General features: G+C 41.6%; 1 protein-coding gene across 4 annotated transcripts; it reads right to left on the reverse strand.

The window, feature by feature from the left end:
- Positions 1-4711: 4711 nt before the first annotated feature.
- TMEM248 (transmembrane protein 248) lies at positions 4712-24453 on the reverse strand. 4 transcript variants are annotated; one of them, XM_077836445.1, is made up of 7 exons: positions 24269-24452; positions 14808-14984; positions 13499-13784; positions 11989-12139; positions 9719-9902; positions 8548-8691; positions 4712-7441 (listed from the first exon to the last, which is right to left on the reverse strand). In XM_077836445.1, the coding sequence occupies exons 2-7, from the start codon at positions 14964-14966 to the stop codon at positions 7421-7423; spliced, it is 945 nt and encodes a 314-aa protein (XP_077692571.1). In that variant the 5' UTR covers positions 14967-14984; positions 24269-24452; the 3' UTR covers positions 4712-7420. The 4 variants fall into 4 exon arrangements, with proteins under 4 accessions (XP_077692571.1, XP_077692568.1, XP_077692569.1 ...); XM_077836442.1 differs by lacking the exon at positions 4712-7441 and adding an exon at positions 7448-7657 and having other exon boundaries at positions 24269-24453; XM_077836443.1 differs by lacking the exon at positions 4712-7441 and adding an exon at positions 7448-7657 and having other exon boundaries at positions 24235-24453.
- Positions 24454-24687: the final 234 nt, after the last annotated feature.

Here is a 24687-nt window from a genome sequence, read left to right on the forward strand (position 1 = left end):
ACCCCTGAAACGAGCTGCTCCTTGCTTCGCAGGACAGCCTGCTGCTCATTTGCAGTCAGTGGAAAATATTATTTTCTGTGGCGAGTACGCTGATGCCTAGCAGGGCCAGGAGCAAGGGACTGTGAAGAGGACTCAAAGCCCCCTTCCCCCTGGACTTGTTCTGACTGCAGCTCAGACAGTCCAGAGAACCTGAGCCTAAGTCTGTAATACCTAGCCTTCCTAGGGCCACAGATTTGAAGAGCTAGGGCTGACACAGGAGTGGGGGGGCTCTGGGATGAGACGGATACAAGGACCTAAGAGACTGGGGTTGCCCCCAGGTGTTTAGCCAAAATTCCCTTGTAGCTACAGCATGCTTGAACCACCTTCCACGTCAGCAGCGGCTACATCACACCGGTAAGGCAGGGGATTCCTCTCTGGGATGTGCCTTGGGAGGGGGGAGGGATAGCTCAGTGGTTTGAGCATTGGCCTGCTAAACCCAGGGTTGTGAGTTCAATCCTTGAGGGGGCCATTTAGGGATCTGGAGCAAAAATTGGGGATTGGTCCTGCTTCAAGCAGGGGGTTGGACTAGAAGACCTCCTGAGGTCCCTTCCAACCCTAACCTTCTATGAATCTATGAAAGGGTCCCTAGAGATCTCACCCTTCCAGGGCGAGAGAAAGCTCAAGCACAGCCCAATGCAACTCATCCATCTCCTCTTCAAAAAGCAGTGCTAAGCGATCTCCAGCAGGTACTCTTCAAAGGGGCAGTAGCTCAGCCCACAGCAAAACTGGTCCACAACTTTGTTCATGCCACCCACTATTGCTTCAGATTTACAGTTCAGCCTAGTCTGTCACTTGGTTAGAGCAGGGTGCATGAGTCACGGTACGAAGGCTAATACTAGCTGACAGCACAGGTGAAATAGGGCCCCAGGCCCCAGACAGCGGTGATACTATTAATGTCTCCTGCGCAAACACTTCTACATAAGAGGTCTCTGCAAAGTAGCACTTTTATTAAGTGGGAAGCACGGTGGGCCAAAGGATTACACAGACTAGACATCATAAAACCAGCTGATAGAGTCTGAAAGTGTAGTAAGACCCCCACCTTCACTCTACCTTCCTGTGCCTCAGTTTCCCCATCCGCAAAACAGGGACAATGATGCTTAGACAGCTTGGTAAAGTTGTTTGAGCTCCATAGATGAACAGTACTCTAAGGCCAAAGCATTATTAAAGATATGCAGCATAGCTGAGTTAACAAGTGCAAGGTGCATAATTCCACCTTGCTCTTTTACAGCACTTCCTAGTCATAGGTCTTAAAGCACTGTTCAAAAGTCTGTATCATTATCCCTATTTTACAGATGGGAAACTGAGGCACAGAACAGTGAAGTGACTTGCCCAAGGTCATGCAGCTGGTCACTAGCAGAGCCAGCAATAGGCCCCAAATCTCCTGAGGCCCAGTCCTGTACACTATGCACTAGGCCCTGCAGAGCCTGTGGACAAGAGATCACAACTGGTATTACTTTGGTTTGAATTGTAATCCAGATTTAGACACCTAAATTGGAGGCCTGTTTTTTCAGAGGTGCTGCATGGAAGCTGCAGGTCGGGTCTCAGCACATCTGGAAAAGCTGCCTAATTTCAGGTCCCCAAGTTTGAAGAGTTTAAACCCTTCCCTATGGCATTCAACCCTTCAGTCTTAGTTGATTTGCTTGTGCTTTTAGGCCACTCTATGAACACAGTCTTTATGAAGTCTACCGCCTGGCCCCCTAAAACAATCTGAACATCAGCAAGTGCAAATGGATCTGCTGATGCGCAATTGCGAGGAGACTGTTTCTATGAAAATTGTGCCATGACAGGGATGCAGAAGGCATTTGCTAAAAAACACCCTGTTGTAAAGAGGGACATGGTCCTGGGCTCCAGTTTTCACAAAAGTATCAAAATAGTGGGGGTAAAATATTTGATCATGGAAACGTCATGGCTGGTGGCAGATGGTGCGTCTCATTCACGGGTAGAACAGCTGGCTAATGGTTGCTGTAATCGGATGGCAAACAGGTTGTTGGCATTGTTTCCAGATGTGCAAGCTTTACGGGATTTCTCGCTGCTCCTAGTGGGGTTTCTTATAAAAACATTTGTAGCCTGGACATGGCATCTGGGTTAATTTGTTACAAAATGAATCCCTTTTGGATCCGGCTTCCTCTACCTGTCCTGCTCCAGAGGGAGCCCTGTTGACTATCAAGAGCAGTGGAAGATGCTCCCCACCTGATCAAGATGCTTAATCCAGTATGCCAGAAGGAGGTAGCCCAAGGATCTATGTTAAAATTCTACCTCTCATGTACTGAAACAAACCATCCTTACAATAGACCAGATTAAACCATGGATTACGTATTTTCAAATGCTTACCGAGAAATACAGCCCCCCGCTGCCCTTCCAAGGTTACACAAATGTATTATACGGCGCTGTTTGCAGACCAAATCTATTTTTCAGGAAGCATAAGCATTGCCAGGAAATTCAGAGCGTAAACTCGCTTGTTTGCCAACCGGTATTGCTTCCTCCTTTGGCTACGAAAGTATGTTTGTTTAAAGGGAAAACAAATGAATACGTGTCCTGGAGTCTTGCTTCCTCCACTTCGCCAGCCTTGGGACAAAGGATTTAGCATGGGCTGAGGGAGAAGATCTTTTTGTTACAACAGGAGCCAGCATAGTGCTAGATGAGGTAAGCGTTAGTGCTACAAGCGAGGACAGCTACCCTACACCACCTAGGTACCCCCCCAGCCTGCTAGCTCTAGGAAAACATTCTTTTAGGGCCTTGAGGGGGTCCTGCTACAGATATCAGACCTTCCTCTCCATGAGACTGACGATGGCCCAGCCATTTAACATTCACTTTTAAACAATACAGAGAGGTTACATCCGCTGATAGCTTCTGTGCAGAAGAAGCTAGAGCAAGACAGCTTTTTGCACCCCACTCAAGGGGGATGGGCTTTCTTGTGCTCGTCAAACATCGAGTGCCTGGGCTGTGATTGATTGCATGGCGTCCCTTTTGCCCTCCACTGCTGCCCTAGTGTGAGGCCCAGGCGAACCATGAGATGCTGTTCAGTCTTCCTCTGCACCAGACACAGAAACGAGCGTGTAGCAACTGGCTCCAGGCAGACTGAACTAGTTCTTCTCTGCTCCATACCTTTATATACCAACAGTAACCAACTGACACAGCCAATTACATCCTTCCCTCAAGTCCCCTGGATCCATGCTGGGGGCAACATCTCATTCAGTTAAATAATTTAGGCCATGCCTGTGGCAAGGAGGCCTCTCTTCGGCGTTCAGTTACGTAAGCCGCTCACTGCATAGCAGTGGAGATTACTGCAGGGAAAGAACAAGCCCCCCGTCTGATTCGCTTCATTTCAACTTTTAGCCAGAGCAGCATTTCCCCATCCTCCACCTCCAATATTGGCCTTATTTATAATGGCCTAGGACAGTGGTTCTCAAATTTATCTGAGAGCACTCCCCTTCTGTGAGTCTGCAGTACTCTACACACACAGCGCTGCTGCCCCACAAAGTACATATACCAATTTAAAACAAAACATGCAAACTTCCACTAAACGTTCGAAAGAGTAAGGCATTGATTGAAACAAAGTCAACGATGCATTGTAATAAGAGCTGAAGCAAAACTGTGATTGTGCTCGATGCTCACAATTAAATGTGCACACTGTCATAGCAAAACAGATGAATGTACGGATGGCAATGACTTTGTATTATGCTATGCCAGTTTAAAAGAAATCCATTAAAATGGACAGCGCCATCTGGGGACCTGGAGAAATTAGCTTTGCTGGTGATTTATTGCTGTGGGTAAAATGCGTGGGTTAATCCCCCAAAGCTTCTCACATCCTCCCCAGAATACATTCCGTGCTACCCCCAGTTTGAAAACCTCTGGCATAAGACAAGTGACCCGCAAAGAGTATAGCAAAAAGCTGCAAAAACATTTATATACGTGCAAAAACTTAGAGGCAAGCTTGGGTGAAGGGACTAGACAAAATGCTCATGAATGGTATCGTTTGGAGTTGAGGTTTACATTGCTGTTCTTGCCCGCCAAACAGCGAGCCCGTGCGCTCACGTATGGCGTGAGAACCAGAAAGCGAAAGTGACAAGAGGGAAAATGACCATTTTGCCTTCACTGTCCACACTGTTAGAGATCTGAAAAGGAAGCAATCTACAGTGCTACAGGAAAACATAGCCAAGGAGATTAACTTTTAAAGGGAAACGGTCAAGACAAAAAATATTCTTACTGAGGCGTGAAATTGTCCTGTTTTGCACTGTCTCAAAGGTAACTGAAGCTATTTTCTACTCCTTCCCCCACCAGGCATTTCTCATCTTAGCCCTCATTACCTTTTCAGATCGGAAATCTGTACTGCATTGATGAAGCTTGCCGATCTACCTTTAACTGCACAGCAGGATACCGGAGCTTCAAGCACAAGGAGAAATATCTGGGTTAAATGGGTTTAAGTGTCATGAGTGCTGCATTTTATCATGCTGGACATCAAAACAACTGTCTCCTCCTGCACGACACACATTTTTACTTTTTTTTTTTTAAAGTCTAAACTGAAGTGTTTATTGGAGCATACGCACAAGATAGGGTTTGAAATTCCAGACTACTGTGCACTGTCAAAACAAATTCCCTTGTGTTGCACACAACCTAAAGAGAGGATTTATGAAACGTCCACAAGGAATTGGTAAAAAAAAAAGACAACGGAATAAACTTTTTTTTTATTCTGCAAAGCAATATGCACATCTTACAAACACAAAATTAATATAGGAGAGAAGTGTCATTACCAAATCTGCTATTAACCATCATGCAACAATACAAGTGAAATGTGTTTTTTTTTTTTAAAAAATACCATCTTAACCCTACATCACCTGCAGAGGAAGGCTGTAAACCAAGGCTCAGACTTTCTATGTAATGCCAAAGAAAAATGCAACAGAAATGGCAGCTTTCTAACAACAAGAAAACACTTACAAATAGAATCAAAACTGATTCAAGTCATAGTTAAAAAGAAAAAGAAAACAAAAAGGAAAGATCAATATGATCTGAACAACCACTTTAATATTAAGTTTTTACCCTTCTGCTTGGCTGCATTTAATTTTTGTATATTGTGCCTAGGTACAATCCAATACTCACAAGTATGATAAAGTCTTAGCCTTCTGGGTGACCTCACCTGTGTGCTGCAATACCTAGGTACAAAGGGGTAAGTTAAGAATGAAAAATATGCCCTTAATGCTAATCTCCTTGCATTTGTGGGTTGCAATCTGAGCTTAATGTTTATTTGCAGTGCAGTTGTTTGTGGGGTTTGACTATGTATTTTTGAAGCTGGCCCCTCTAATTACCAAAACCACCTCCTATAAAAACCTGTTCCCCCAACACATCCAATTGTGTTTTTCTTTCTAGGTAGTTCTGTTTGGGGCTTTTGGGGTTTGACGTTAGTTTGCTGAACTAGAGCATTGATTTTGGATTTATTTCAAGTATCTTTACATGATGATGTAAGTGTTCTCGGGGCATTTTCCGGTACTGACTGTACCAGCACTAAGCTCCTTCCGCAGTTATCCATTCTGAACCACCCCTCAGTCAGTTTCAAAGACGAGTACTAAATAAAAGGTGGGGAATGCATAAATTAGGAGCAGTAGAATAGAATTTCACTTTAAGCTTTCTACATATTTTTTAGTAAATTTACTGCTTCGTTGGTGGAGTTTTACTAGTGAACAGTAGCTTCAACTGAAGATCAGAAGCCTTAGTTTTTTCATTTATGGATTTCAAACTAAACGGCTGTCTCTAAAGTTTAATCTTAAGGTATCTGGAGAAAACACATTTTAGTGAAATAACCAATATGCTGTGTACAGCAATCACAATTATATGAGGACCTATTTTCTGAAGAAAAGTGATTTTATACAATATATAAGATGGTCTGCAGAACACAGCAATGTGCAATCAACAGTGTCTAGACAGAGAGGATTTTATGCCAACATATCAGCGATTACAGTCTTTGAATTGGATTTATGGTTTCATGTATCACATGGCAGTGTGAAACGTATCAAAGAAAAATGTATACACCCACATTTAGAATTGCGCTACCTGACAGGAAAGCTGAAAGATGACATGAAGGGTCATTAAGGCAACCAGTGAGATTTTAAAAGCTGTGGTGGAAGTGTCTACAGGAAACTTCTGTCTTACGAGAATTAAAAAGGTAACTGGAGGACAGACTGGAAGGAGACGGAATAAGCCAGAAATGGGAAAAAACCCACAGAACAAAAGCACCCCAAGAAATCAAGTCTGCTCTGATTTTAACAATGGACACAAAGACCAATACAAATTTCTCAGGCAAGGTTTCCCTCAACTTATTCACAACAGGACTAGCCCACTAGTTGTCATCTTCCCCTCAGAAGACAACAGTAGATAAAAATTGGACAAAGCTAATAAAAATATGTCATTTTCAGCTGCCCTTTAGAGATGTATGGAAGGTCCAACATGAAGCACTTACAATGGTCTTTAAGTTACTATATCTTCCTTTTCCCTTTGTTATTTGCACTTGACCAGGCTCCATGGAGCCACAACTGACTATTAATAGAATGCATCCTTTTTTTTTTTAAATCCACTTTTTAGACAGGTTATAAAAAGCTATTTTATACCACGGAAGTTGCTGATTTGAAGGCTGTGGAGCAGAGGCAAAGTAAGTGGAAAACTTTCCATACAACCCCAATGCAGATCACTGCTCTGCCATTCCAGCAGGCCTCATGAAAAGTGAATCTTAGCACTTTACAATAGAAAGGATTTTAAAATAAGACTTTGCCTTTTTTATTAAATTCTGGATAAAAGCACAAGTTTGTCCTAACTACAGCAATATTAAAATGTGAATATGTATTTCTCTTAAAAAAAAAAATCTAGAAATGTTGATATCTTTTCTTGCAAGCAAGGAGAAAATGGAAAAAAGTATTAAGCCACATACACACACTGAATTTATGTAGTAGATCAGTGGCTTTGGAAATGCAATATTATATCAAAGATGCATACTGTTTCAAACACGCTGTACATATCATTGGGCAAAAACAAAGGGTTTGTATTGTTTGAGACATTTGGAAAGGCATCTTAACCTGCCCAGATGCAGCTAGACAAAAATATCTTGCTCTGACTACGTGATCCTTATCACTACACACATCTATTATCTACACAAACATTCAGCTATGTCCACAGGTAAAGATTTAAAGATTCTCGCCGCACTACTGTGCGGAACAAGTGCGTCATCTGAATATACTTTTATAAATATGTACAAATCAATTACAGGCACTTGAAATGTCTTTGGTTGGAATAAACCAACATTGCAAGATAATGTATTCACAAAGTCTTAAGACCCAGTCTGGGTTCAGCAGGCAATGATTATGGTTCTCAGCCATTTTCAGTAAAAGGAGATGGATTATGCTTCTGACAAAGCAACCTGGAAGTAAAACAAAAAAAATTACAGAATTAAGAGCTTGTGTATAATTGAAATCAACTCTATTTGCACATTACTTATCTCTATGCAGCTAGGACGTCTGTCATTGCCATTCTGAGGACTCCAGGTTGGAAAGACCACCAAAATATATCTGAAGATATTTTGTAATTGGTATTTATCAAATATTCAAAGATATTCAGCTCTTGGTAGGAAGTTTCCCTAATAATGAAGGATAGTACATTGTAGCTTCTTGTTACATAGTTAAATACATCCATATTTAATCCATTAAGCGAAGTGAATGTGTGTATGCGTATATATAATTAGTCTAACTGCCCTTAAACCAACATCAGTATTATTTCGTTAATGCTGATTACAACCATTAGAACTAGCTGTGATAGCAATATTTTAATAAATGTATGCTGTCTTCTTGTAATAAGAGAATTTAAGACTATTTCAAGCTGCGTAAGACATACTTGATATATGCCAAAGTGCAAATAATATATGGTGTTGTAAATACAGTTTACTTGATGTTACATGTTAGAGGTATTAAAAAACCCCAAATCACTTCTGCATTTACTGAAGTGCAACTAATACCCTACACTTACAGAATAAGAATCTCTAATTGAAGGATCTACCAGCACTATAGACATACGTACTTGTTAAGCTTCTGAGCACCCACAGGGCATAGAGGACTATTCTATGCCTTGCAAACAGGAGGCAAAACAGAGGCACAAAGCATTAAGTGATTTGTTCAAGGTCTTAGTGCCAGTGGCTGAGATACAAGAGACTCCAGTAGTCATGATTCTCAATCCTCTGCTTTAGCCACAGATTATACACCCTACTCTTAATCAAGGCATTTAATTGCTGAATGGAATCTTCTGCCTTGTTTCTCCACTACATCCAGGGGCTGGATTATAAAGGCAGAGAACAAGGCACCTTTTACAGTGCCATTATTTACTGTCCTCCAATGAGATACTAGGTTGGGATAGAAGCGAATCATCATTGTATACCAATTAAATAATGTAAACTTTGTATATAAAAGGGATCTTTTTTAATTTCCACCCCACGCCCCCCATCAATGCTGTATGTATTATCTTAAGTAAACTTACTTTTTCAGGGCAGAATTCTGTATTGCTTTGCCTCAGTTTGCTTGGTCTACCTTTAATAACTGCATAGCAGAACATTGTAATCACCATCACAAAAAGAAAATAACTGGTATGCATGAGATGCAAGTTTATTAGTGAGCGATCATCCTGCACAGAGAAATAAAACCGTTTACTGATTCTGTACATAGAGAAGGCATTTGACATTCAAGCAATGTTTAGCAGATTAGCAAAGAAGCCACTTTCCCAACCTTGTTTCTTCTCAGTACAAAGGATTTCCTCTACATTGTTAATGCAGAACTTCTGAAAGTTGAAGGTAGTAAGGGAGCTCTAAGTTTTGGCAGTTAAGGATAACTTACACATTTTCCTAACATTATTTAATTTGCACTAGTGACTGCATTTTAACATTCATTACACTACTCTTGCACTTCTCTATAAAACAGTGGCACCTTTAATCAGAGGATTTCAAATTATAAATCTTTAATTAAAGAAGCTGTTAGGCATATTGAGATATACGGAGATCACCACTGAAATGCAGCCATCTCTGACATAGCTACGGCAACTATTTAAGACAGACAAGGTGGGTGACACACTCTCTTTTATTGGACCAACTACTGGAGGTGAAAGACAAGCTTTAAAGCGACACAGAGCTCTCCTGCAGATCTGGGAAAGGTACTGTGTCTCACAGCTAAATACAAGGTGAAAGATTGTTTAGCATAAAAAGTTAACACGTATTCTAAGAGACCATTCAAGGTGAAGTGGCCTGTTAATGCCTCTGCAATCATAGGACAAAAAGGGGTTAGTGGGTTACACGCTGTAATAAGCCATAAATCCAGTGTCTTTATTAAGACCATGATTTTTAGCGTCTAGCTAAGATATGAATTTAAGCTCTCAGGCATGTCTTTTGAAGGTGTTGTGCAGGTTCCCCAGACCTGAAGAAAAACCACTGTAGCTTGAAAACTTGTCTCTCTCACCAACAGAAGTTGATATCTTTTGTTAGACCACCTCACCCACCTTGTCACTCTAATATCTTGAGACTAACATGGCTACACCACCACTGCAAGCAACTATTTAAGAATGCAGTGCTATGCAACTCTTTTAGGTCAGCAAGAGAAGACTACCTTATTCAGTTAAATGGACAGGAGGTATTCAGTCAGAATAGAGCATTGGCACTTACATCTGGAACTATGACAGTTAATTTGGGATTTAAAGCATGATAGACTTTTCCAATGGCTCCTTTGTAACACCAGAAAGGGTTATAATCTTGTGCATATTTTGTATTTGAGTCCCTGGCTGTAGTGAAGATCTTGTACCAGAGGGTAGCATTGCTGTACGTCTCAGGAACACAATGCGGTGGCTGACTGAGGATAAAAAAAACAAAAACAAACAAACAAACAAGCAGATGAATTGCCACTTTCAGTGTCCTGTATGGCTGACTTTCAGAACATAGTAAGGGTCATTCTCTCTTTGAACAGTGTAAACAGTGTATTGTTTTTATTCAGGATCATCCCTAGTGTAACGGCAAAATATAATGCTAAAGGAAAAGAAAATCTAGAACCGAAAGCAACATTAAACTTTCATTGCAATCTGTTTCAAAAAGTCAACCCCCCCCATCATTTAACGATAGGAGTACGAACTAGGTTTCAAAAAAACTTCTGATATTTTTAGTACAGCTTTCAGGTGAACCCACCCCAAGCTCTAGAAGGGAAGGGGGATGAAGAACAAGAACTTGGTGTGCCCGATCCACAGGTGTGTAGAGGAGACAAGGGGAAAGTTTGTTACCATCAGGAACCAAGTAGTGTAGCACTTGCCTTGCCTAACACTCCGCCCGCTTTGGATTTTACTGTTTTGAGGGTGTGATTTTGTTAACTGAAGGGTTCCATCCAAAGAACAGATACAGTGCAGGCCGTGGTAACGTTAGCTTCCCGGCGCTGACCTGGCAATGCCACCTCAATGCAAGAGAGGCATTCACTCGCCAATGCCTATTCAGCCTTGTCCTCTTGACACAGTTGTTGAAGTGGGGGGAAGTCAATCATGATACCTTCTTTGGGAACACCCTTCTACTGCTGAAGAGACTGAGACCAAACTCATTAGATACAGACCAGTTGCCAGAAAGAATCAACTTTTGGTCACCAATGGTCTGAGCTTCGATCAAGCTACCTACTTGGAGATAATAAATAATACGACCACCTAGCTTTTAGATAGCACTTAAAGGATCTATGCGCCATCCCAATCCCCTGAACCATCTGTTTCCCCATGGTATATCACTTTAGCTGTATTCATTGTTCCATTTAAAGATATTACAGTTTAAAGAAGGTTTTCAGAAAACATTTCTCTCTCTTACAACAACCGCAGTTTGCTTATGCTGAAGACAATCAGCATCATTTCTGAGAGGCTTTAAAGTAGACATGACTCAGGCTAAGTTGGCTCTGAACTGGCCCTTTTCAGCAAGTTAGGGATGCAGAAGTCCGGAAAGCCCTTGAATACTTTTGCACTTTTAAAACCAAAGTGATGCTATTTTGAAATGAAGGAAAAATTGATATTAGGACATCAAGTACTAAAATGAAACTTTGCAGGTGAACACAACTAGGAACAGCCATACCTGAGGGGGGAGGGATAGCTCAGTGGTTTGAGCATTGGCCTGCTAAAAGCAGGGTTGTGAGTTCAATTTTTGAGGGGGCCATTTAGAGATTTGGGGCAAAAATTGGGGGTTGGACTAGATGACCTCCTGAGGTCCCTTCCAACCCTGATATTCTACGATTCTGTGATCAGACCAGTAATCTATCTAGCCCTGTATCCTCTCTTTGAGGGTAGCTAAAACCAGACAGTTCAGAGAATGGTGTAAGAACCCTGAAGTAGACATATGTGGAATAATCTGACTCCAAATAGGTCTCATCCTGGTCTCTAATAGTTAGAAACTGGTTTAAACTTGAAGCATAAGGTGTAAATATTCTTCCAACATGAGAGTCATTATTAAACAGTTGTAACTTAGGGCTTTATCTGGATAGTTTCAAAACTATGAGTTCTACAGTTCCTGTCCACATTCCCTGGATTCAGAGTAACAGCCGTGTTAGTCTGTATTTGCAAAAAGAAAAGGAGTACCTGTGGCACCTTAGAGACTAACCAATTTATTTGAGCATGAGCTCAAATTCCCTGGATTGTGGCTAGAACTCCACCAGCACACAATAACGGGAGGCGGGGAGGGAGAAAAGAAAGAGAGAGATGGAGCTAAACAACATCCAGGGAAACTCTACTGTGTTAGTAAGGTCACCAAATGTCTTTTCAAAACAAACTGGACTTTATACTACTAAAGAGAGAATGTATCACTTACTTCCAAAGTCAATGTTAGAGAGTCATGGGGAGCATAAGAAAAGCATCCAAAGCATTAAGAGAGTAGTGGGTACATCTGAGGTAACCCTAAAAACAAATAATTAGAAAGGCACTTACACTGTGACAGGAAACACATTGCTGGCTGCTGAGACAGTCATACAGGTTGTAAATACCACCTGCTCACAGTGACCATGGAGAACACAGTCATCTGAATTCCAAGCAGCAGGCAGGGTGAACGTAATATTTATCTCCTCGTGGGATTCTCTGCCTTTTAGAAAGAAAGAAATTGTTGGTATGATGAGAGCAGTAACAGCAACAAGTACTAGGAAAAGGCGTGTGGTCGATTGTATTTTTGTGGACACACAGCTTTGTGGCCATCATTGCGGGAAGCAAAGAAATATCTGGAAAATTACAGACTCCCATTTCCCCTCCTGCCCCAAACCACCCAGTTATTAGCACTGATGACAGTTTTGGACCTGGTCCCATGACCATTGGGTATTTACAAGCTTTTGAATTTAGAAAACCTCTCTATAATTGTGCATAATCCGGCCACTGTCTGCAACAATTTTATCAGCAATTACATCTTAGAATTTTAGCCCTTCCCCTCCTAAAACCTTAGTTCATCATCTGCTTTTTCTGCAGTTTAATTTTTACTATAGAGAAATCCATGCAGATATAACTGCTGAAAAGCGCCTTAATATGCACAACCTCATCAATAGATAAAACTATAAGAGATAAGATTAAACCGCTGGGTTCTCCAAATGATAAAACTGTAGGTCCCCAGGGATAAACCAGATTTGATATGCACATTAAAACCAGGTGGTTTGATCAACAGAAGTTACACAATATCGTTCAGGAAAGAGTAGAGAAAGTTGCTGTAAGCAATAGAGATTTTCAGTTATGGCATGTGTTTGCTATAGGATATTTCAGGTGCAAGCCACCCTGATGTTATAGCACCACTGTAAAATTAAACATGCTGAACTTCAACTCTAAACGTTCCTGTAAACCACTTTACAAAGTCTCCCCAACCCACTGACTTGTCTGTCTGGCCAGGCAAGCCAACAGAATAGGTTAGGATTCTTTCATCATCTTAGCATCACTGGAAAATTTTACGATCGTTCCTTCTTTTCAGCAGCTTTATCCTGAACGAGTTTGTATTTTAGATTTTAAATCAACAAGAGGTTTTCAGTTAATGTACAGCTGGATCATTGATGCAGAAGGATTCACCACCACCAAAACCGACGGACTGATCAGCAGCACTCAAGTGTACCCTGCGTAAGCAAGAAGCAGCTTTTCCAGTTCAGAAATTTGTTTTGAAAATACTTTCAAACGAATGTGACTGGGCTGCTGGATCTTTTTTAGACTGCAAAGTAGTGTGTATATATCTGACTGTACATACATCTTCCCTATTACCCCAAATACAGGGAAAAGTTACTCTTTGCCAAAAAGGAGAGAGACAGGCTCATGATTGTGAAGTACTGACAAAAATTTTAGCAATGCACATAATGTCTAAGCCAATGATTCATTTCTTTAGTGACTAGCTAGATTTTTATATTCCTTCTTCAGACATTTGTAATATTAGAAGTGTAATTATTATTCACTCTTGGAACAATCAAATTTTGCATACCTGAGAGTCCAATCTGATGCCCCAAAATTGTGGAACTTAGGTGTGTGACATTACGGGAATACCCGCCAAATGGTTTGAGTGGGTCCAGTGTCAGAGTGATTGTCACAGAGATGTTTACTGGACCAGAGTCCTCAAGAGTCTGTGGAGATTGTGTAGAAGATCTGGCTTGTCCGCTAGTCACTGTACTTTCTGGAGTTGTGGTATCATTGATGAGATGTTTTAAGGTTTCATTCTCTGATGTACAGAAGTCCAAATCATTAAACCTCAAGAGGAAAGTATTCCAGTCCTTTAAAAAGCGAGACAAAAATCTAGATTAGATGACAGATTAGATTAGCAAAATTATTAGGTACTGTCACTTCTTCAAAGAGCAGTTCAGATTTTTAATATCTAGTTTTAAATCTATATTATTCCATGTCACCAAGACAATCTGAATCCTACCCTCCATTGAAGTAAGCGGCAACACTCTCAACAGGAGAAATATCTGATGCTTGTTTGTTTGTTTGTTTTTATAAATCAAATGCCAATTCTGATTCCCACTTCACCCCACTGATCAATTACTCATTTTCAAAGCTATAAAGAGCATGGTAGAATAATACTCTCCTCAGAGCTACAAATGAAATTAATAACATTGGTGTACTTACATTAACTTTGTTTAGTGAGGAGCCCTGGTCTCTCTCATACAGAGAGCTCCCAATGAAGTTTAGCTCACATACTTTTATCAAAATGCACTCAAACTATGGAACAGTTTTGCAAGGTAACTTAAAACAAAGATCAGAAGAAGTTCCATGAATCAAGCCATTTGTTAGAACAGAATAAGGTTAGCAGTTGCAGGGGGGAGTGTTACAAACACATTCTCCTAATGAGAGAGCATTAATTCCGCCTCCCCCCGGTCAAATTAATTGTATCGAGATTATTCCTTGCAAGGTAAATGACTGCTTCTAGATTAGAGATTAAAATACAGTAATGCAAATGAAAACAATCAGGTCCTGTGCACTAGCACAGGAGAAAACATACAAACTGTTAAAATGAAAGTTATGTATGACTGTTAAATAAGCATAGGTTTCAGAGTAGCAGCCATGTTAGTCTGTATTCGCAAAAAGAAAAAGGAGGACTTGTGGCACCTTAGAGGCCAACCAATTTATTTGAGCATAAGCTTTCGTGAGCGAAAGCTTATGCTCAAATAAATTGGTTGGCCTCTAAGGAGCCACAAGTCCTCCTTTTTCTTTTTGTTAAATAAGCATGTCCCATCACAAAAGCCAGGAAGTGTGTTACTGCAGGATGTCAGTGTACATATCTTATTATACCATACCTCTGTCATTTCCGGTGACTTGATCTCCTTGATTTTAAAGAAATAACCCAGTGTCAGAAAAGCTATTGCCATAGCGCTTACACTGATCATAAAGACCACAAGAGGAGGGCGACTGCTGATGTAAACCTTCAGATTCTCCAAAGGGTTTATGTTGAACATTATTCTGATTAGATCCACCTGAAAATGGAGAGCATTAGAACAGAGTGACACATAGGAAGAACATGATTTTTTCCAAGAGATAATTTAAGTCAATCAATCAACAGAAAAATGTTGTTGCGGATTAAACAAATCTAAAAAAATTCCTCAAAAGATGCCAGATTTTGTTCTCCCAACCACTACAATTTCCAGAAAGAATGGAATTAAAAGAAAGATGCCATAGCTTTTAACAGAATCAAACACGCTTCCTATTACTGACAGCCAATGAGAATCAGTGGTCCATACAGTTCTTTATTTTATTTCCTTGACTAGTCACCCAGCATAGCATACACAGCTGTATTTGGATTCCATAAGAACAGTATTTGAATTAATAAGATTATAATGGAAATGTAGTTTCAAGGAAGCCCACAGATAAGGTCTGCAAATTTCCAGTTAAGTTATTATACTTCCAAACTTAAGACAAAAGCCTTTAAAGCCATTTTAAGACCCAGCTGTACCAAGTGTGAAATAGATGATGGCACTTTATAAGTGAGAATTATTCAATGTAGCTGCAAAGTACTGTTCCACTTTGAAAAGCAATCTGGTTAGAGAAAAGCCTCATGAAGTTATGCATTTGGATCTTGACCAAATCTGATCAGTTTATCAATAAACCAATGTTTTTTCTAGCCATCGGATGTGCAAACTGGGATCTGAGACTCAGGCTGGAACACTTCCAGCTGACACGTCAACTAAAATCCTGTTATCAGAAACTCCATTTACTGAGTGAGCCAGAAGACTCATCTCTCCGTTCGTTCTCCAGCATGAAAAGAAGTACAAACTTACTTGAGTCAGTAAATTAAGCAGATAGGACTGTGAACACACAGAGTGACACTTAAAATGCTGCATCAGCACAATTGCACCAATGCACCTGCATTGCTGTAGCACGAACGTGAAGACACTCCTACGCTGACAGGAGAGCTTCTCCCATCAGCATAGTCAATCCACCTCCCTGAGAGGCAGTAGCTATGCTGACAGGAGAAGTCTCCTGTCGACATAGCACTGTCTGCATGGCGGGGGGGGTTTAGGTAGGTATAACAACATCACCCAGGAGGGTGGATTTTCCAGACACCTCTGCAATGTAGTTACACTGAGATAGGCCAGGTCTACTCTACAGACCTAAGTCTACTGCAGGGGTAGTCAATTTTTGTCAAGATCCAAATTTCTTAGTCAAGGTCCAGACTCCAGAGAAGATAAAAATACAACAATAATACGTAAATAAAAAGATTTCAGGGTTTGTTCAAAAGCGTATGGCAGTCCGGGTTTGGCCCATGGCCGTGATCTGCCTATTGACTACCCTTGGTCTACTGAGTTGAAGCAGACTTTCCATTTAATCCTATTGATTCTCCATTTCTTTTGAGTTTTCCTGTCTTTCCATTATGCAAGTGAATGGGATTAAGGTCTATTGGAATTACTCACCCCCACCCAAAAAGAAAACAATGCAGTCAAGTGTTAAAGTGCAGCTCTGAGGCTCTACTTCAGAAACTGCGCAAGCAGAGAACACCACAAGCAATCCTGTTTCCTTTATTTGCTTTACCTGTAGTCATGCTAAAATATCTTAATCCTTAGAGTACACAGAAGGAAAGGAAAGGACTTTTGTCTAGAAACCAGTGCTGCCCATCCGAATTTTGAGCAATTGAAAGATGCAAACCAAGCATCTCAAGAGCATAGCACTTTAATGGTTATGACTCAGCAATCCAGGACTAAAACAAGATCCATCTCTTGGGAATTTTCATTAAGTCAGGGATTCTGCTCCCTGCAAGTTTGTGTGCCTTGTGCTCTCTTGTTAGAAGCACACGGTATGTATGATCCATACAATAACTGCAGCTTTTCACATCAGTATTCCTAATATTTTACTGGCCTACACTTTTCGTCATCAGTTTCTTCTAAGAAGAAAAAATCACTTTGCTCCAATGGAGACAGAAAAGTTCAGTGAGGAGATTATTGCATTCCTCCAAACATGGCACAGACTTTAACATACAATCTCTCTCTCTCTTTTCCTTGGTACAACTTTTTAAAACAGGGTTCATTTCAGAGTGCAGGATCGTATCCTGGGTGCACAATCTTGGTCCACTAACTGATTTCTATCCACTCCCCAAAGACTAAGGTAACCAGCACCATTGTGCCAACAATGATCAGTAGCAGCACTACAAGCATCTAATGGTAAAAATCCTGTGTGTGGGTGGGCGGGGGGAGAGGGATATAGGAAAGAGCTAGAGAGAAGGAAGTGGGAGAAAAAAGGAAAGAAGAGGTAGAAAGAAGAGAAAGCGTATCCTACCAGAGCCCACACTTCTCAAAGACACACAGCGCTACTGCTAGAAAAGCTAATTAAGGTGTCAAGAAAAGGCAGGTGCAATAGGGGAGGGCTGAATTGCCTCAGATAAGAAAATTAATTGGGTATGACCCAATTCTAAAGTTCTGTCTCCTATCTTGTCACTGGCAGGACAGGATTCCATTTCAGCAAATTTCTGAAATTTTTTTTAAACTAGGGTTCATCACAAATGTCAGTCTAGAAACACTGGAGACATGTTGAGATGGAAACAGAGCAAAACAAAAACCAAGAGCAGAGTTGTATTCAACGTTTCCTTCCAAATTTTCTTATTAAAAAAACCCACCCAGCAAGAGGCAAGGTTTATTACAGCATTTAATCAAAGCTGAATGTTACCCAGGAGCAAATACAGTATTGCAGCTTACTGTAAATTTAAGGGACCGTCAGCAATTTCATTAGAATTCTGGTTTCCCCAGGGGTTTCTTTTCAGTCAGCCACCAAAATGGATGTGCTAAAACTCATTAAAACAAAATCTGCCCAAATATTTTTTGTTGCTAAAAGAGCACCAGCTTTTCTGAGGACTTGTTGCCAAACATCCTCCTAGAACAGTAGTTCCCAAACTGGGGTTCGTGAACCCCTGGGGGTTCGTGAAATGTTACAGGGGGTTCTCATGAAAAAGTTCCCTAGTGGCAGACAGAGCTGCCCCTAGGAACACCGGGCAGCACGGGGACAGCAGCCCACAGCCCCTGGAATTCCAAGTGCTAAGCGGATCAAAGCAAGCATATCTATCACACTGAGATTTAAACTTCAGACTCCTTATAAGAAATGGAAAGGGAGGTGGATATTTTTTGCCGTTTTAAAAATTAAATAGGCAGCTAGTGCTGTTTTTTAAATTATTATGAAGAACAAGTTTAAGCTTTGTTGTAACATGCATTGTTTGCCTGGACTGCTGAAGACCTGAATGCTTGTGTAGGAGGAACGATTTAAGTTGGCTTCTTAAATACCTTCATGCTGTTTCACATCTGATACTCCTTGATGAAACCTAGGAGCCTTGTCCTATAACAGACTTATTCAAAGTGATACAAGCTATGAAAGTGAGATCTTGAAAGAGTGTTGCCATTTTCATAATGTAATAAAAATACTGTAATGATAAATAATAATAAATAGTGTGTTATAAGCATATCATAAAAACAAATTTTATATGTCCAAGATCAATGCTTTTATAATTTATACTCAGGTAAAGGAGAAAATCCCTGGAAATATTCATTTTTAAGAGCAGGTTCACAAGACTTGAAAGGGGTTCACAGGTTGTTAAAGTTTGGAAACCAAACTGTCCTAGAGCTTTGAAAACAGTCAGGAAGTGTTACAGGATGCTATTTCCAAAGGATAACAGGCCCTTTGAGTATTTACAACAAAACCTGTGGGTGGTTAATATCAGAGGTGAGGAGAAAACCAGCAATTGCACATGCTCAGTGTATCAAGACTCCTTCATATACGAATCCGTAGTAACTTAGGAATGATTCCACACTCCTGATTGAAACTATGGAGCACAGCACCTAAGCACAACTAATTTTTTCAGTGAGGAGTCCTTGTGGCATCTTGGAGACTAACAAATGTATTTGGGCATAAGCTTTTGTGGGCTAGAACCCACTTCATCGAATGCCTGGAGTGGAAAATACAGTAGAGAGGTATAAATACACAGCATATGAAAAGATGGGAGTTGCCTTACCAAGTGTGTGTGTGGGGGGGGGAAGGTCAGTGCTAATGAGCCAATTCAATTAAGGACTTTTGTAGTACTAATGAGGCCAATGTAATCAAGGTGGCCCATTTCAAACAGGTTTCAGAGTAGCAGCCGTGTTAGTCTGTATCCATAAAAAGAAAAGGAGTATTTGTGGCACCTTAGAGAGTCTAAGGTGCCACAAGTACTCCTTTCCATTTCAAACAGTTAACAAGAAGGTATGTATCAGCAGGGGAAAATTAGTTTTTACACTGACCCATCCACTCCCAGTCTTTATTCAGGCTTAATTTGATGGTGTCCAGTTTGCAAATTAATTCCAATTCTGCAGTTTCTCGCTGGAGTCAGACTAACATGGCTACCGCTCTGAAACCTGTAAATTTTCAGTGTCCAAATATTTATGCCACAGACCAATATATTTATATGCATTTCCATCGCCATGAGACTTTTTATGAGTGGGTGTAACCTACTGGTTCAGGCAGGGACTGGGCATCAGAACTCCTGAGTCATATTTACATCTCTTTAGAAAAAGGGCAACAGAACCTCTAAAAAAAGGAGGACTTGTGGCACCTCAGAAACTAACACATTTATTTGAGCATAAGCTTTCGTAAGCTACAGCTCACTTCATCGGATGCATGTAGCTCACGAAAGCTTATGCTCAAATAAATGTGTTAGTCTCTAAGGTGCCACAAGTACTCCTTTTCTTTTTGTGGATACAGACTAACACGGCTGCTACTCTGAAACCTATCAGAACCTCTGTTTTGCTACCAATTCTAGTTCTGTTCTGCATCTGTCACTGGCTTGCTGTGTGACCTTGGGAGAAAGTCCCTAACTTCATTACATGAATTTTACAAATGATTAATCTGAGGAACGGAACTACCTCAAGGCATTGATGAGGCTTAATTCAAAACACTTTGAGCCTCACAGGAACTGTGCTAGAAATGTGCAAAGTGACAGCATCAGGTTTCTTTTTTTTAAGCTAATAAAGTTTAAAGAGAGGCTCCAATGGCAGGTGAATGCAGAGTCCTTGACTTCTCTCCACTATGCCTAAACCTTGCAGGATTAAGGATACGCATACTATTTTGCAATCTACATACTATCTCAAGTACAACCGGATAAGTAAAAATTTTCAGTCCAGAACTTCGGCCTTGGATCCAAATCACTTGGCTTTTGTCAATACCTACATACACTCTAGACAAAAAACTGTATTAAAATTGAGTTAAGTTACTAACATGCACTCTCCACCTTAAGGACACATACACACACAAAAGTTACAGGGATGTTGTAGTTAACCCAAAGCCAGGCAGGCATTATAAAGATAAAATCCCAAAGGATCAGCAACATACACTGCCTGTTGCAATTGCTACGTATACTAGTGGCTTCTACAGTGCTACTCTGGAGACTGATTAATTTCAAGACAATCATTCATTTTAATAATTCTGAACCTAAAGGCACTGGAATGCTGAAGAAAAAACCACCAATAAGTAAGGTAAGTCTCCAAACTGACATACAAATTGATTTACTGCAGCAATGAAAGCAGGTTATAAATTATCAACATTCCCTCTTCCTATGGGAATTTCAGAATTACTTCTTGCTACGCTAAGAAAATATGAAATTGAGAGAAAAAAGTTTTTACCTATTAATTTGTGTAGTTTTCTTATTTTCTCTTTCACCACTGATTTTAATGGGAGAAAACTAAGAATTTAAGAGTTCACAGATGTTTTTATTCATCCTGTTGGAATCACATCAGCTCCCAGCTGAATGGCTTCAAAACTTGTCCCAGTAACAGACAGCAAGCTGCCTGGCAGAGGTGTCCCAAGAGCCTTACTTCAAGGCTCTGACATTGACTGTAAATTTTCCAGTGCCCAGCCCTTTCTGACGTTCAAGTTACCCTCCCACTCTTCTGTGTCCTGGATTTAAAAAAAGAATAATACAAAAGGAAACAAAGAAAAACACTAAATGACATCCATCTTTTTCACAAAGTAAAGAACAAGACCAGGAATCAAGACTTGTTGAGTAAGACCTATGGATTTAAAAACCTAATTACACCACCAGCTAAGATCTTTACATCACAACAGCCAAATATAAACAGACATTTTGTTTTATTAGCAGCTTAAAGTGCAGCTCAGCATTCAGAAGAGATGTTTCCATATCTCCAGCTGCACAGTTAATCTCAGCCCTTTCTAGGCTCTTCCCATGTTTCCTTATTTTCATGAATCATTGAGTGTCTTTACGATATTAATGGAAACTAGTAGTACTTCTGCGAAACATGCATTTCCAAAATGTGACACACACACACCCCCGTTAGTAATTTATGGCTAGATTTCACACTGGCCCATGTCAAGTTACATTTGCTAGCTGATCTGCACATTTTTGTTAAAAATTACTATGGGTCCAATTATAGTATCAGACCCACCAATGCAGATTTCAATGGATGTCTATGTGGAAGTGGGGGGAGGGTGTCCACGCAAGTAGATCCAACTGCAGAAACTGAACCTATATTTGCAGAGTGCAACAAAAAGCAGGTTTGCCATAGGGTATTTAGGGAAAGCAAAAACAAAACTTAAAGAAACTTCAAACTTGCAAAGAAACAAGGAGGTGGGTTTATGATCACTTACCTGCCCCTCTTATCTCTGCTATATTTAGGCATTCAGCATATAACCACATAAAGTGTTTGTTTAAAACATCAAACATCAAAAAAAAAAAAAACAGTGGACAGTTGTGAAGGAAACAGAGGACACGGTGCAGCAAAAGAACAAAAAAAAAAATAACTAAGGTGAAAAACTTGGAGAAAAAAAAAAAAGAGTCAAAGAAAGAGTACCTTTCATGTCTATATCCTGTTTCACGCAAAGGTCTCAAAACAAACTACAACTTAACTTTGTTAAACCTCAACTCCTAAATTAAGCAGGCAAATACTGCCTCCATTTTACAGATGGGTAATCTGTGGCAAAGAATAATGTACTGAAGGCTACAAAAAAGGTTAGTATGAGGAACAAAACCCAGGAATTGTGACTCTCAGTCCCATTTAATGCACTAGTCTGGCTGGTCCCCTAAACAGAACCTGCAGTACACAATTGTTTTGCAAGGAGAGCTAGGGTGGGGAGCAGCAGAACTGTGCCATCAAGAAATCCTATTAAGTGCTAGTTTACCCAACAGACCCCTAAAATTCTGTTTTATTTGCCCAGACTTGTAAATGTTTAATTAAAAAAAGTCTCAACTCCTTTTAACAAAACAAAAAAATTGTAAGCTGCTCATATTGAAAAGGGGTCCAAAACTGCCAGAACACTCAGTGAACCACTAAAAATAGAGCCGCACTATCAAAGTACAATAATCGTTCAGTGGCAGGGGTATTTTTCAGATCTTGTCTGTTGCTGGATGCATCTGGCTTAGCCAGATAACACAGACGTCTGGTTGTTATTGTCTTCAGATGCATGTACATCTCTGATTTTTTTTTTTAAACTGCAGAAACAGTTTCCATTTTACATAGTTGATTAAAAAAAGAATTTAAAATGGAAAATGAGAATCACATTTCCCCAGCAATGATACCAATCCTCCAAGTCTTACTGAAAGCCTGTAAAGAACGGAACTCACCAGTGCCACCCTCTCAGAATGTGCCTCAAGAGACCATATCTAGAATCAGAGATGGTCTCCAAGGCCAATTCAATCCTCAGTCTGTATACCCTGTCTGCCAACAAAAGGTGCCAATTGATATGTGGACACATGCCCACTAGAAACTGGATTGAAACCATTTGGTCATTTCACATAGGCCAGTGAAAAGCGGTGAGATGGTGATGATATTTACTTACTATAGCAACCTAGCGATAAAAGGCTTAGTGTCCATTTCACAATCCCCAGAATTTAACCTGTGGGGTTTTTTTTTTTTTAAATGCATTTAGGTTTTATTATGAAAGGCAGCCCTAAATTGTACACATCCAATTCTGAACTTTAAGCCACCTAACTTTTCAAAAGTTTGACAACGACCTGAAAAGCAACCCTACTTAGATTCATATCTGGACTTAGGACTTATTTACACAGGGAAATTTATAGGCACAATTATACAGCTTCAGTGATACCCGTATAATTCCAGGGTTATAATTATACTAGTAAAATTTCCTTAGGTAGGCAAGCCTTTAGAAACAAATTAAAAGAGGGGAGGAGAGGAGAAAGAGTTGTTTTGTAATTTAGTCCTTCCCTCTACATTCAGGAATGTTTCCCAGGGTATCCGTAACTATGATTATGAGACGTGGCTCAAATTCAAATCTATGTATCTAGCGGCCTTGTTTCAGATACATTATCTTTTATAAGAAAATTCTGGCATACAGCAACATCTTCACTTGTATGAATTAACAGCAAAACAGTATAAATAGCATATGTGTAGTAAACAAAGTAAACTAATTACAAAATCACTCAGAATCTGAACCAGCTTTTGTGGCCATTCAAGTTATTCTTTTTACTAATCGATCACGAATCCGCAGGAGTAGTTCAAGCCTAAAATATGGAAATCAAGCTAAGATCAACCTAACCTTTATTTTCGTGATTTAAGGGCGACCTCAAAATACCAGGTAAATCAAGTCCTGGTCATTACTCCCATTTCTGTAAATTATGCAGCGCAAATACATGGACATGGAGATTAACAGGCCTGAAGCTAGAGGCAGAGGAGACCTAGTCAGCTCATTCGGCCCGTGCTCGGGGATCGGCGAAGGATCCTCGTTACCAAATATTTTGCAGCGACTCCTCCTGCTCCAGGGCTGCACCGGGCCAGCGGAAGGCGGCCGTTACACAACAAGCCGCAGCGCTCAGGTGGACACCGGGGGGACCCCGTTTGACACGGGGCCAAGCTCTGCCCCCGCGGAGCTGCGAAGGGGATGAAGAGCTACGGCCCCCTGCCCCGACCGGGCTGAGAACAAACGGCCGCCCCCCTCGACGGGCAGCTGCCGGGTCGAATCTAGCCACAAACGAAGGGACTGTAAAATCGAGCCCCCCCCCGAGCTGCGAAACCCCCAAACGCCCCACCCGCTTTTCTCTCGCCGCCGCCTCTCTCTTGGGGGGGGGGGGGGGGGGAAGACACAATTCACAGGAAACGTTGGGACCAGGCGGCTCCCCTCCCATGCCAGCGGCCCGCCCGGCTCTCAGCGGCGGGGCGGGCGGCACGTGGGGGCGGCACCGCCTCGCCTCGCCTCGCCCGCCCGGCCCCGCCCGGCTCCCGGCCCCCGCCCCAGGGCGCAGCTCACCGCCAAGGCCCGCGCCCGCCTCGGCGTCTCTTACCGGCGGCGCAGGGGGAAGAAGCCCCCGGGCGGGGCGGAGCAGGGCGGGGCCCGGAGGCGGCGGCCGGGCTCACAGGCGGCGGGGCGGCTGGCCCTGCACCATTCTCCGGCCCTGCGGGAGGCTGTGGCCAGGCGGCTGCTCCGACGCCCTGCTCCGCCGGCCTCCCTCCCTCCCTCCCGTCCCGCGGCTTCCGGGGACGCAGCCGTCACGTCACCTCTCACCCCCAGCCAGCCGCGGACGGCGGCTCAGGGGGGACAAGATTCCCTGACGGCCAACAGGAACGCCCAGCCCAGCCCCGCTGGCCTCCTTCCCCCTCGCTGGAAGGGGCGGGGCTTTGAGAGCTAGGGCAGCCCCGGTAGCGGGAGTGGATAGGCAGAGGGAGGGGCTCCCCCAGTGGCTGGGGGTGAGGGGACTCAGTC

The sequence above is a fragment of the Eretmochelys imbricata genome, chromosome 17 (genome assembly GCF_965152235.1).
Source record: "Eretmochelys imbricata isolate rEreImb1 chromosome 17, rEreImb1.hap1, whole genome shotgun sequence".
Taxonomy (NCBI): domain Eukaryota; kingdom Metazoa; phylum Chordata; order Testudines; family Cheloniidae; genus Eretmochelys; species Eretmochelys imbricata.

Bases quoted from the DNA above. Each gene is read 5' to 3' on its own strand.
- TMEM248 (XM_077836442.1), bottom strand. From the start codon at position 14,966: ATGTTCAACATAAACCCTTTGGAGAATCTGAAGGTTTACATCAGCAGT. The intron at 9,903-11,988 runs GTAAGTGCCTTT...TTTTATCCTCAG, and splicing joins AATGTGTTTCCTGTCACAGT to TCAGCCACCGCATTGTGTTC. The intron at 8,692-9,718 runs GTAAGTGCCAAT...TTCTCTGTGCAG, and splicing joins TAACTGTCATAGTTCCAGAT to GATGATCGCTCACTAATAAA.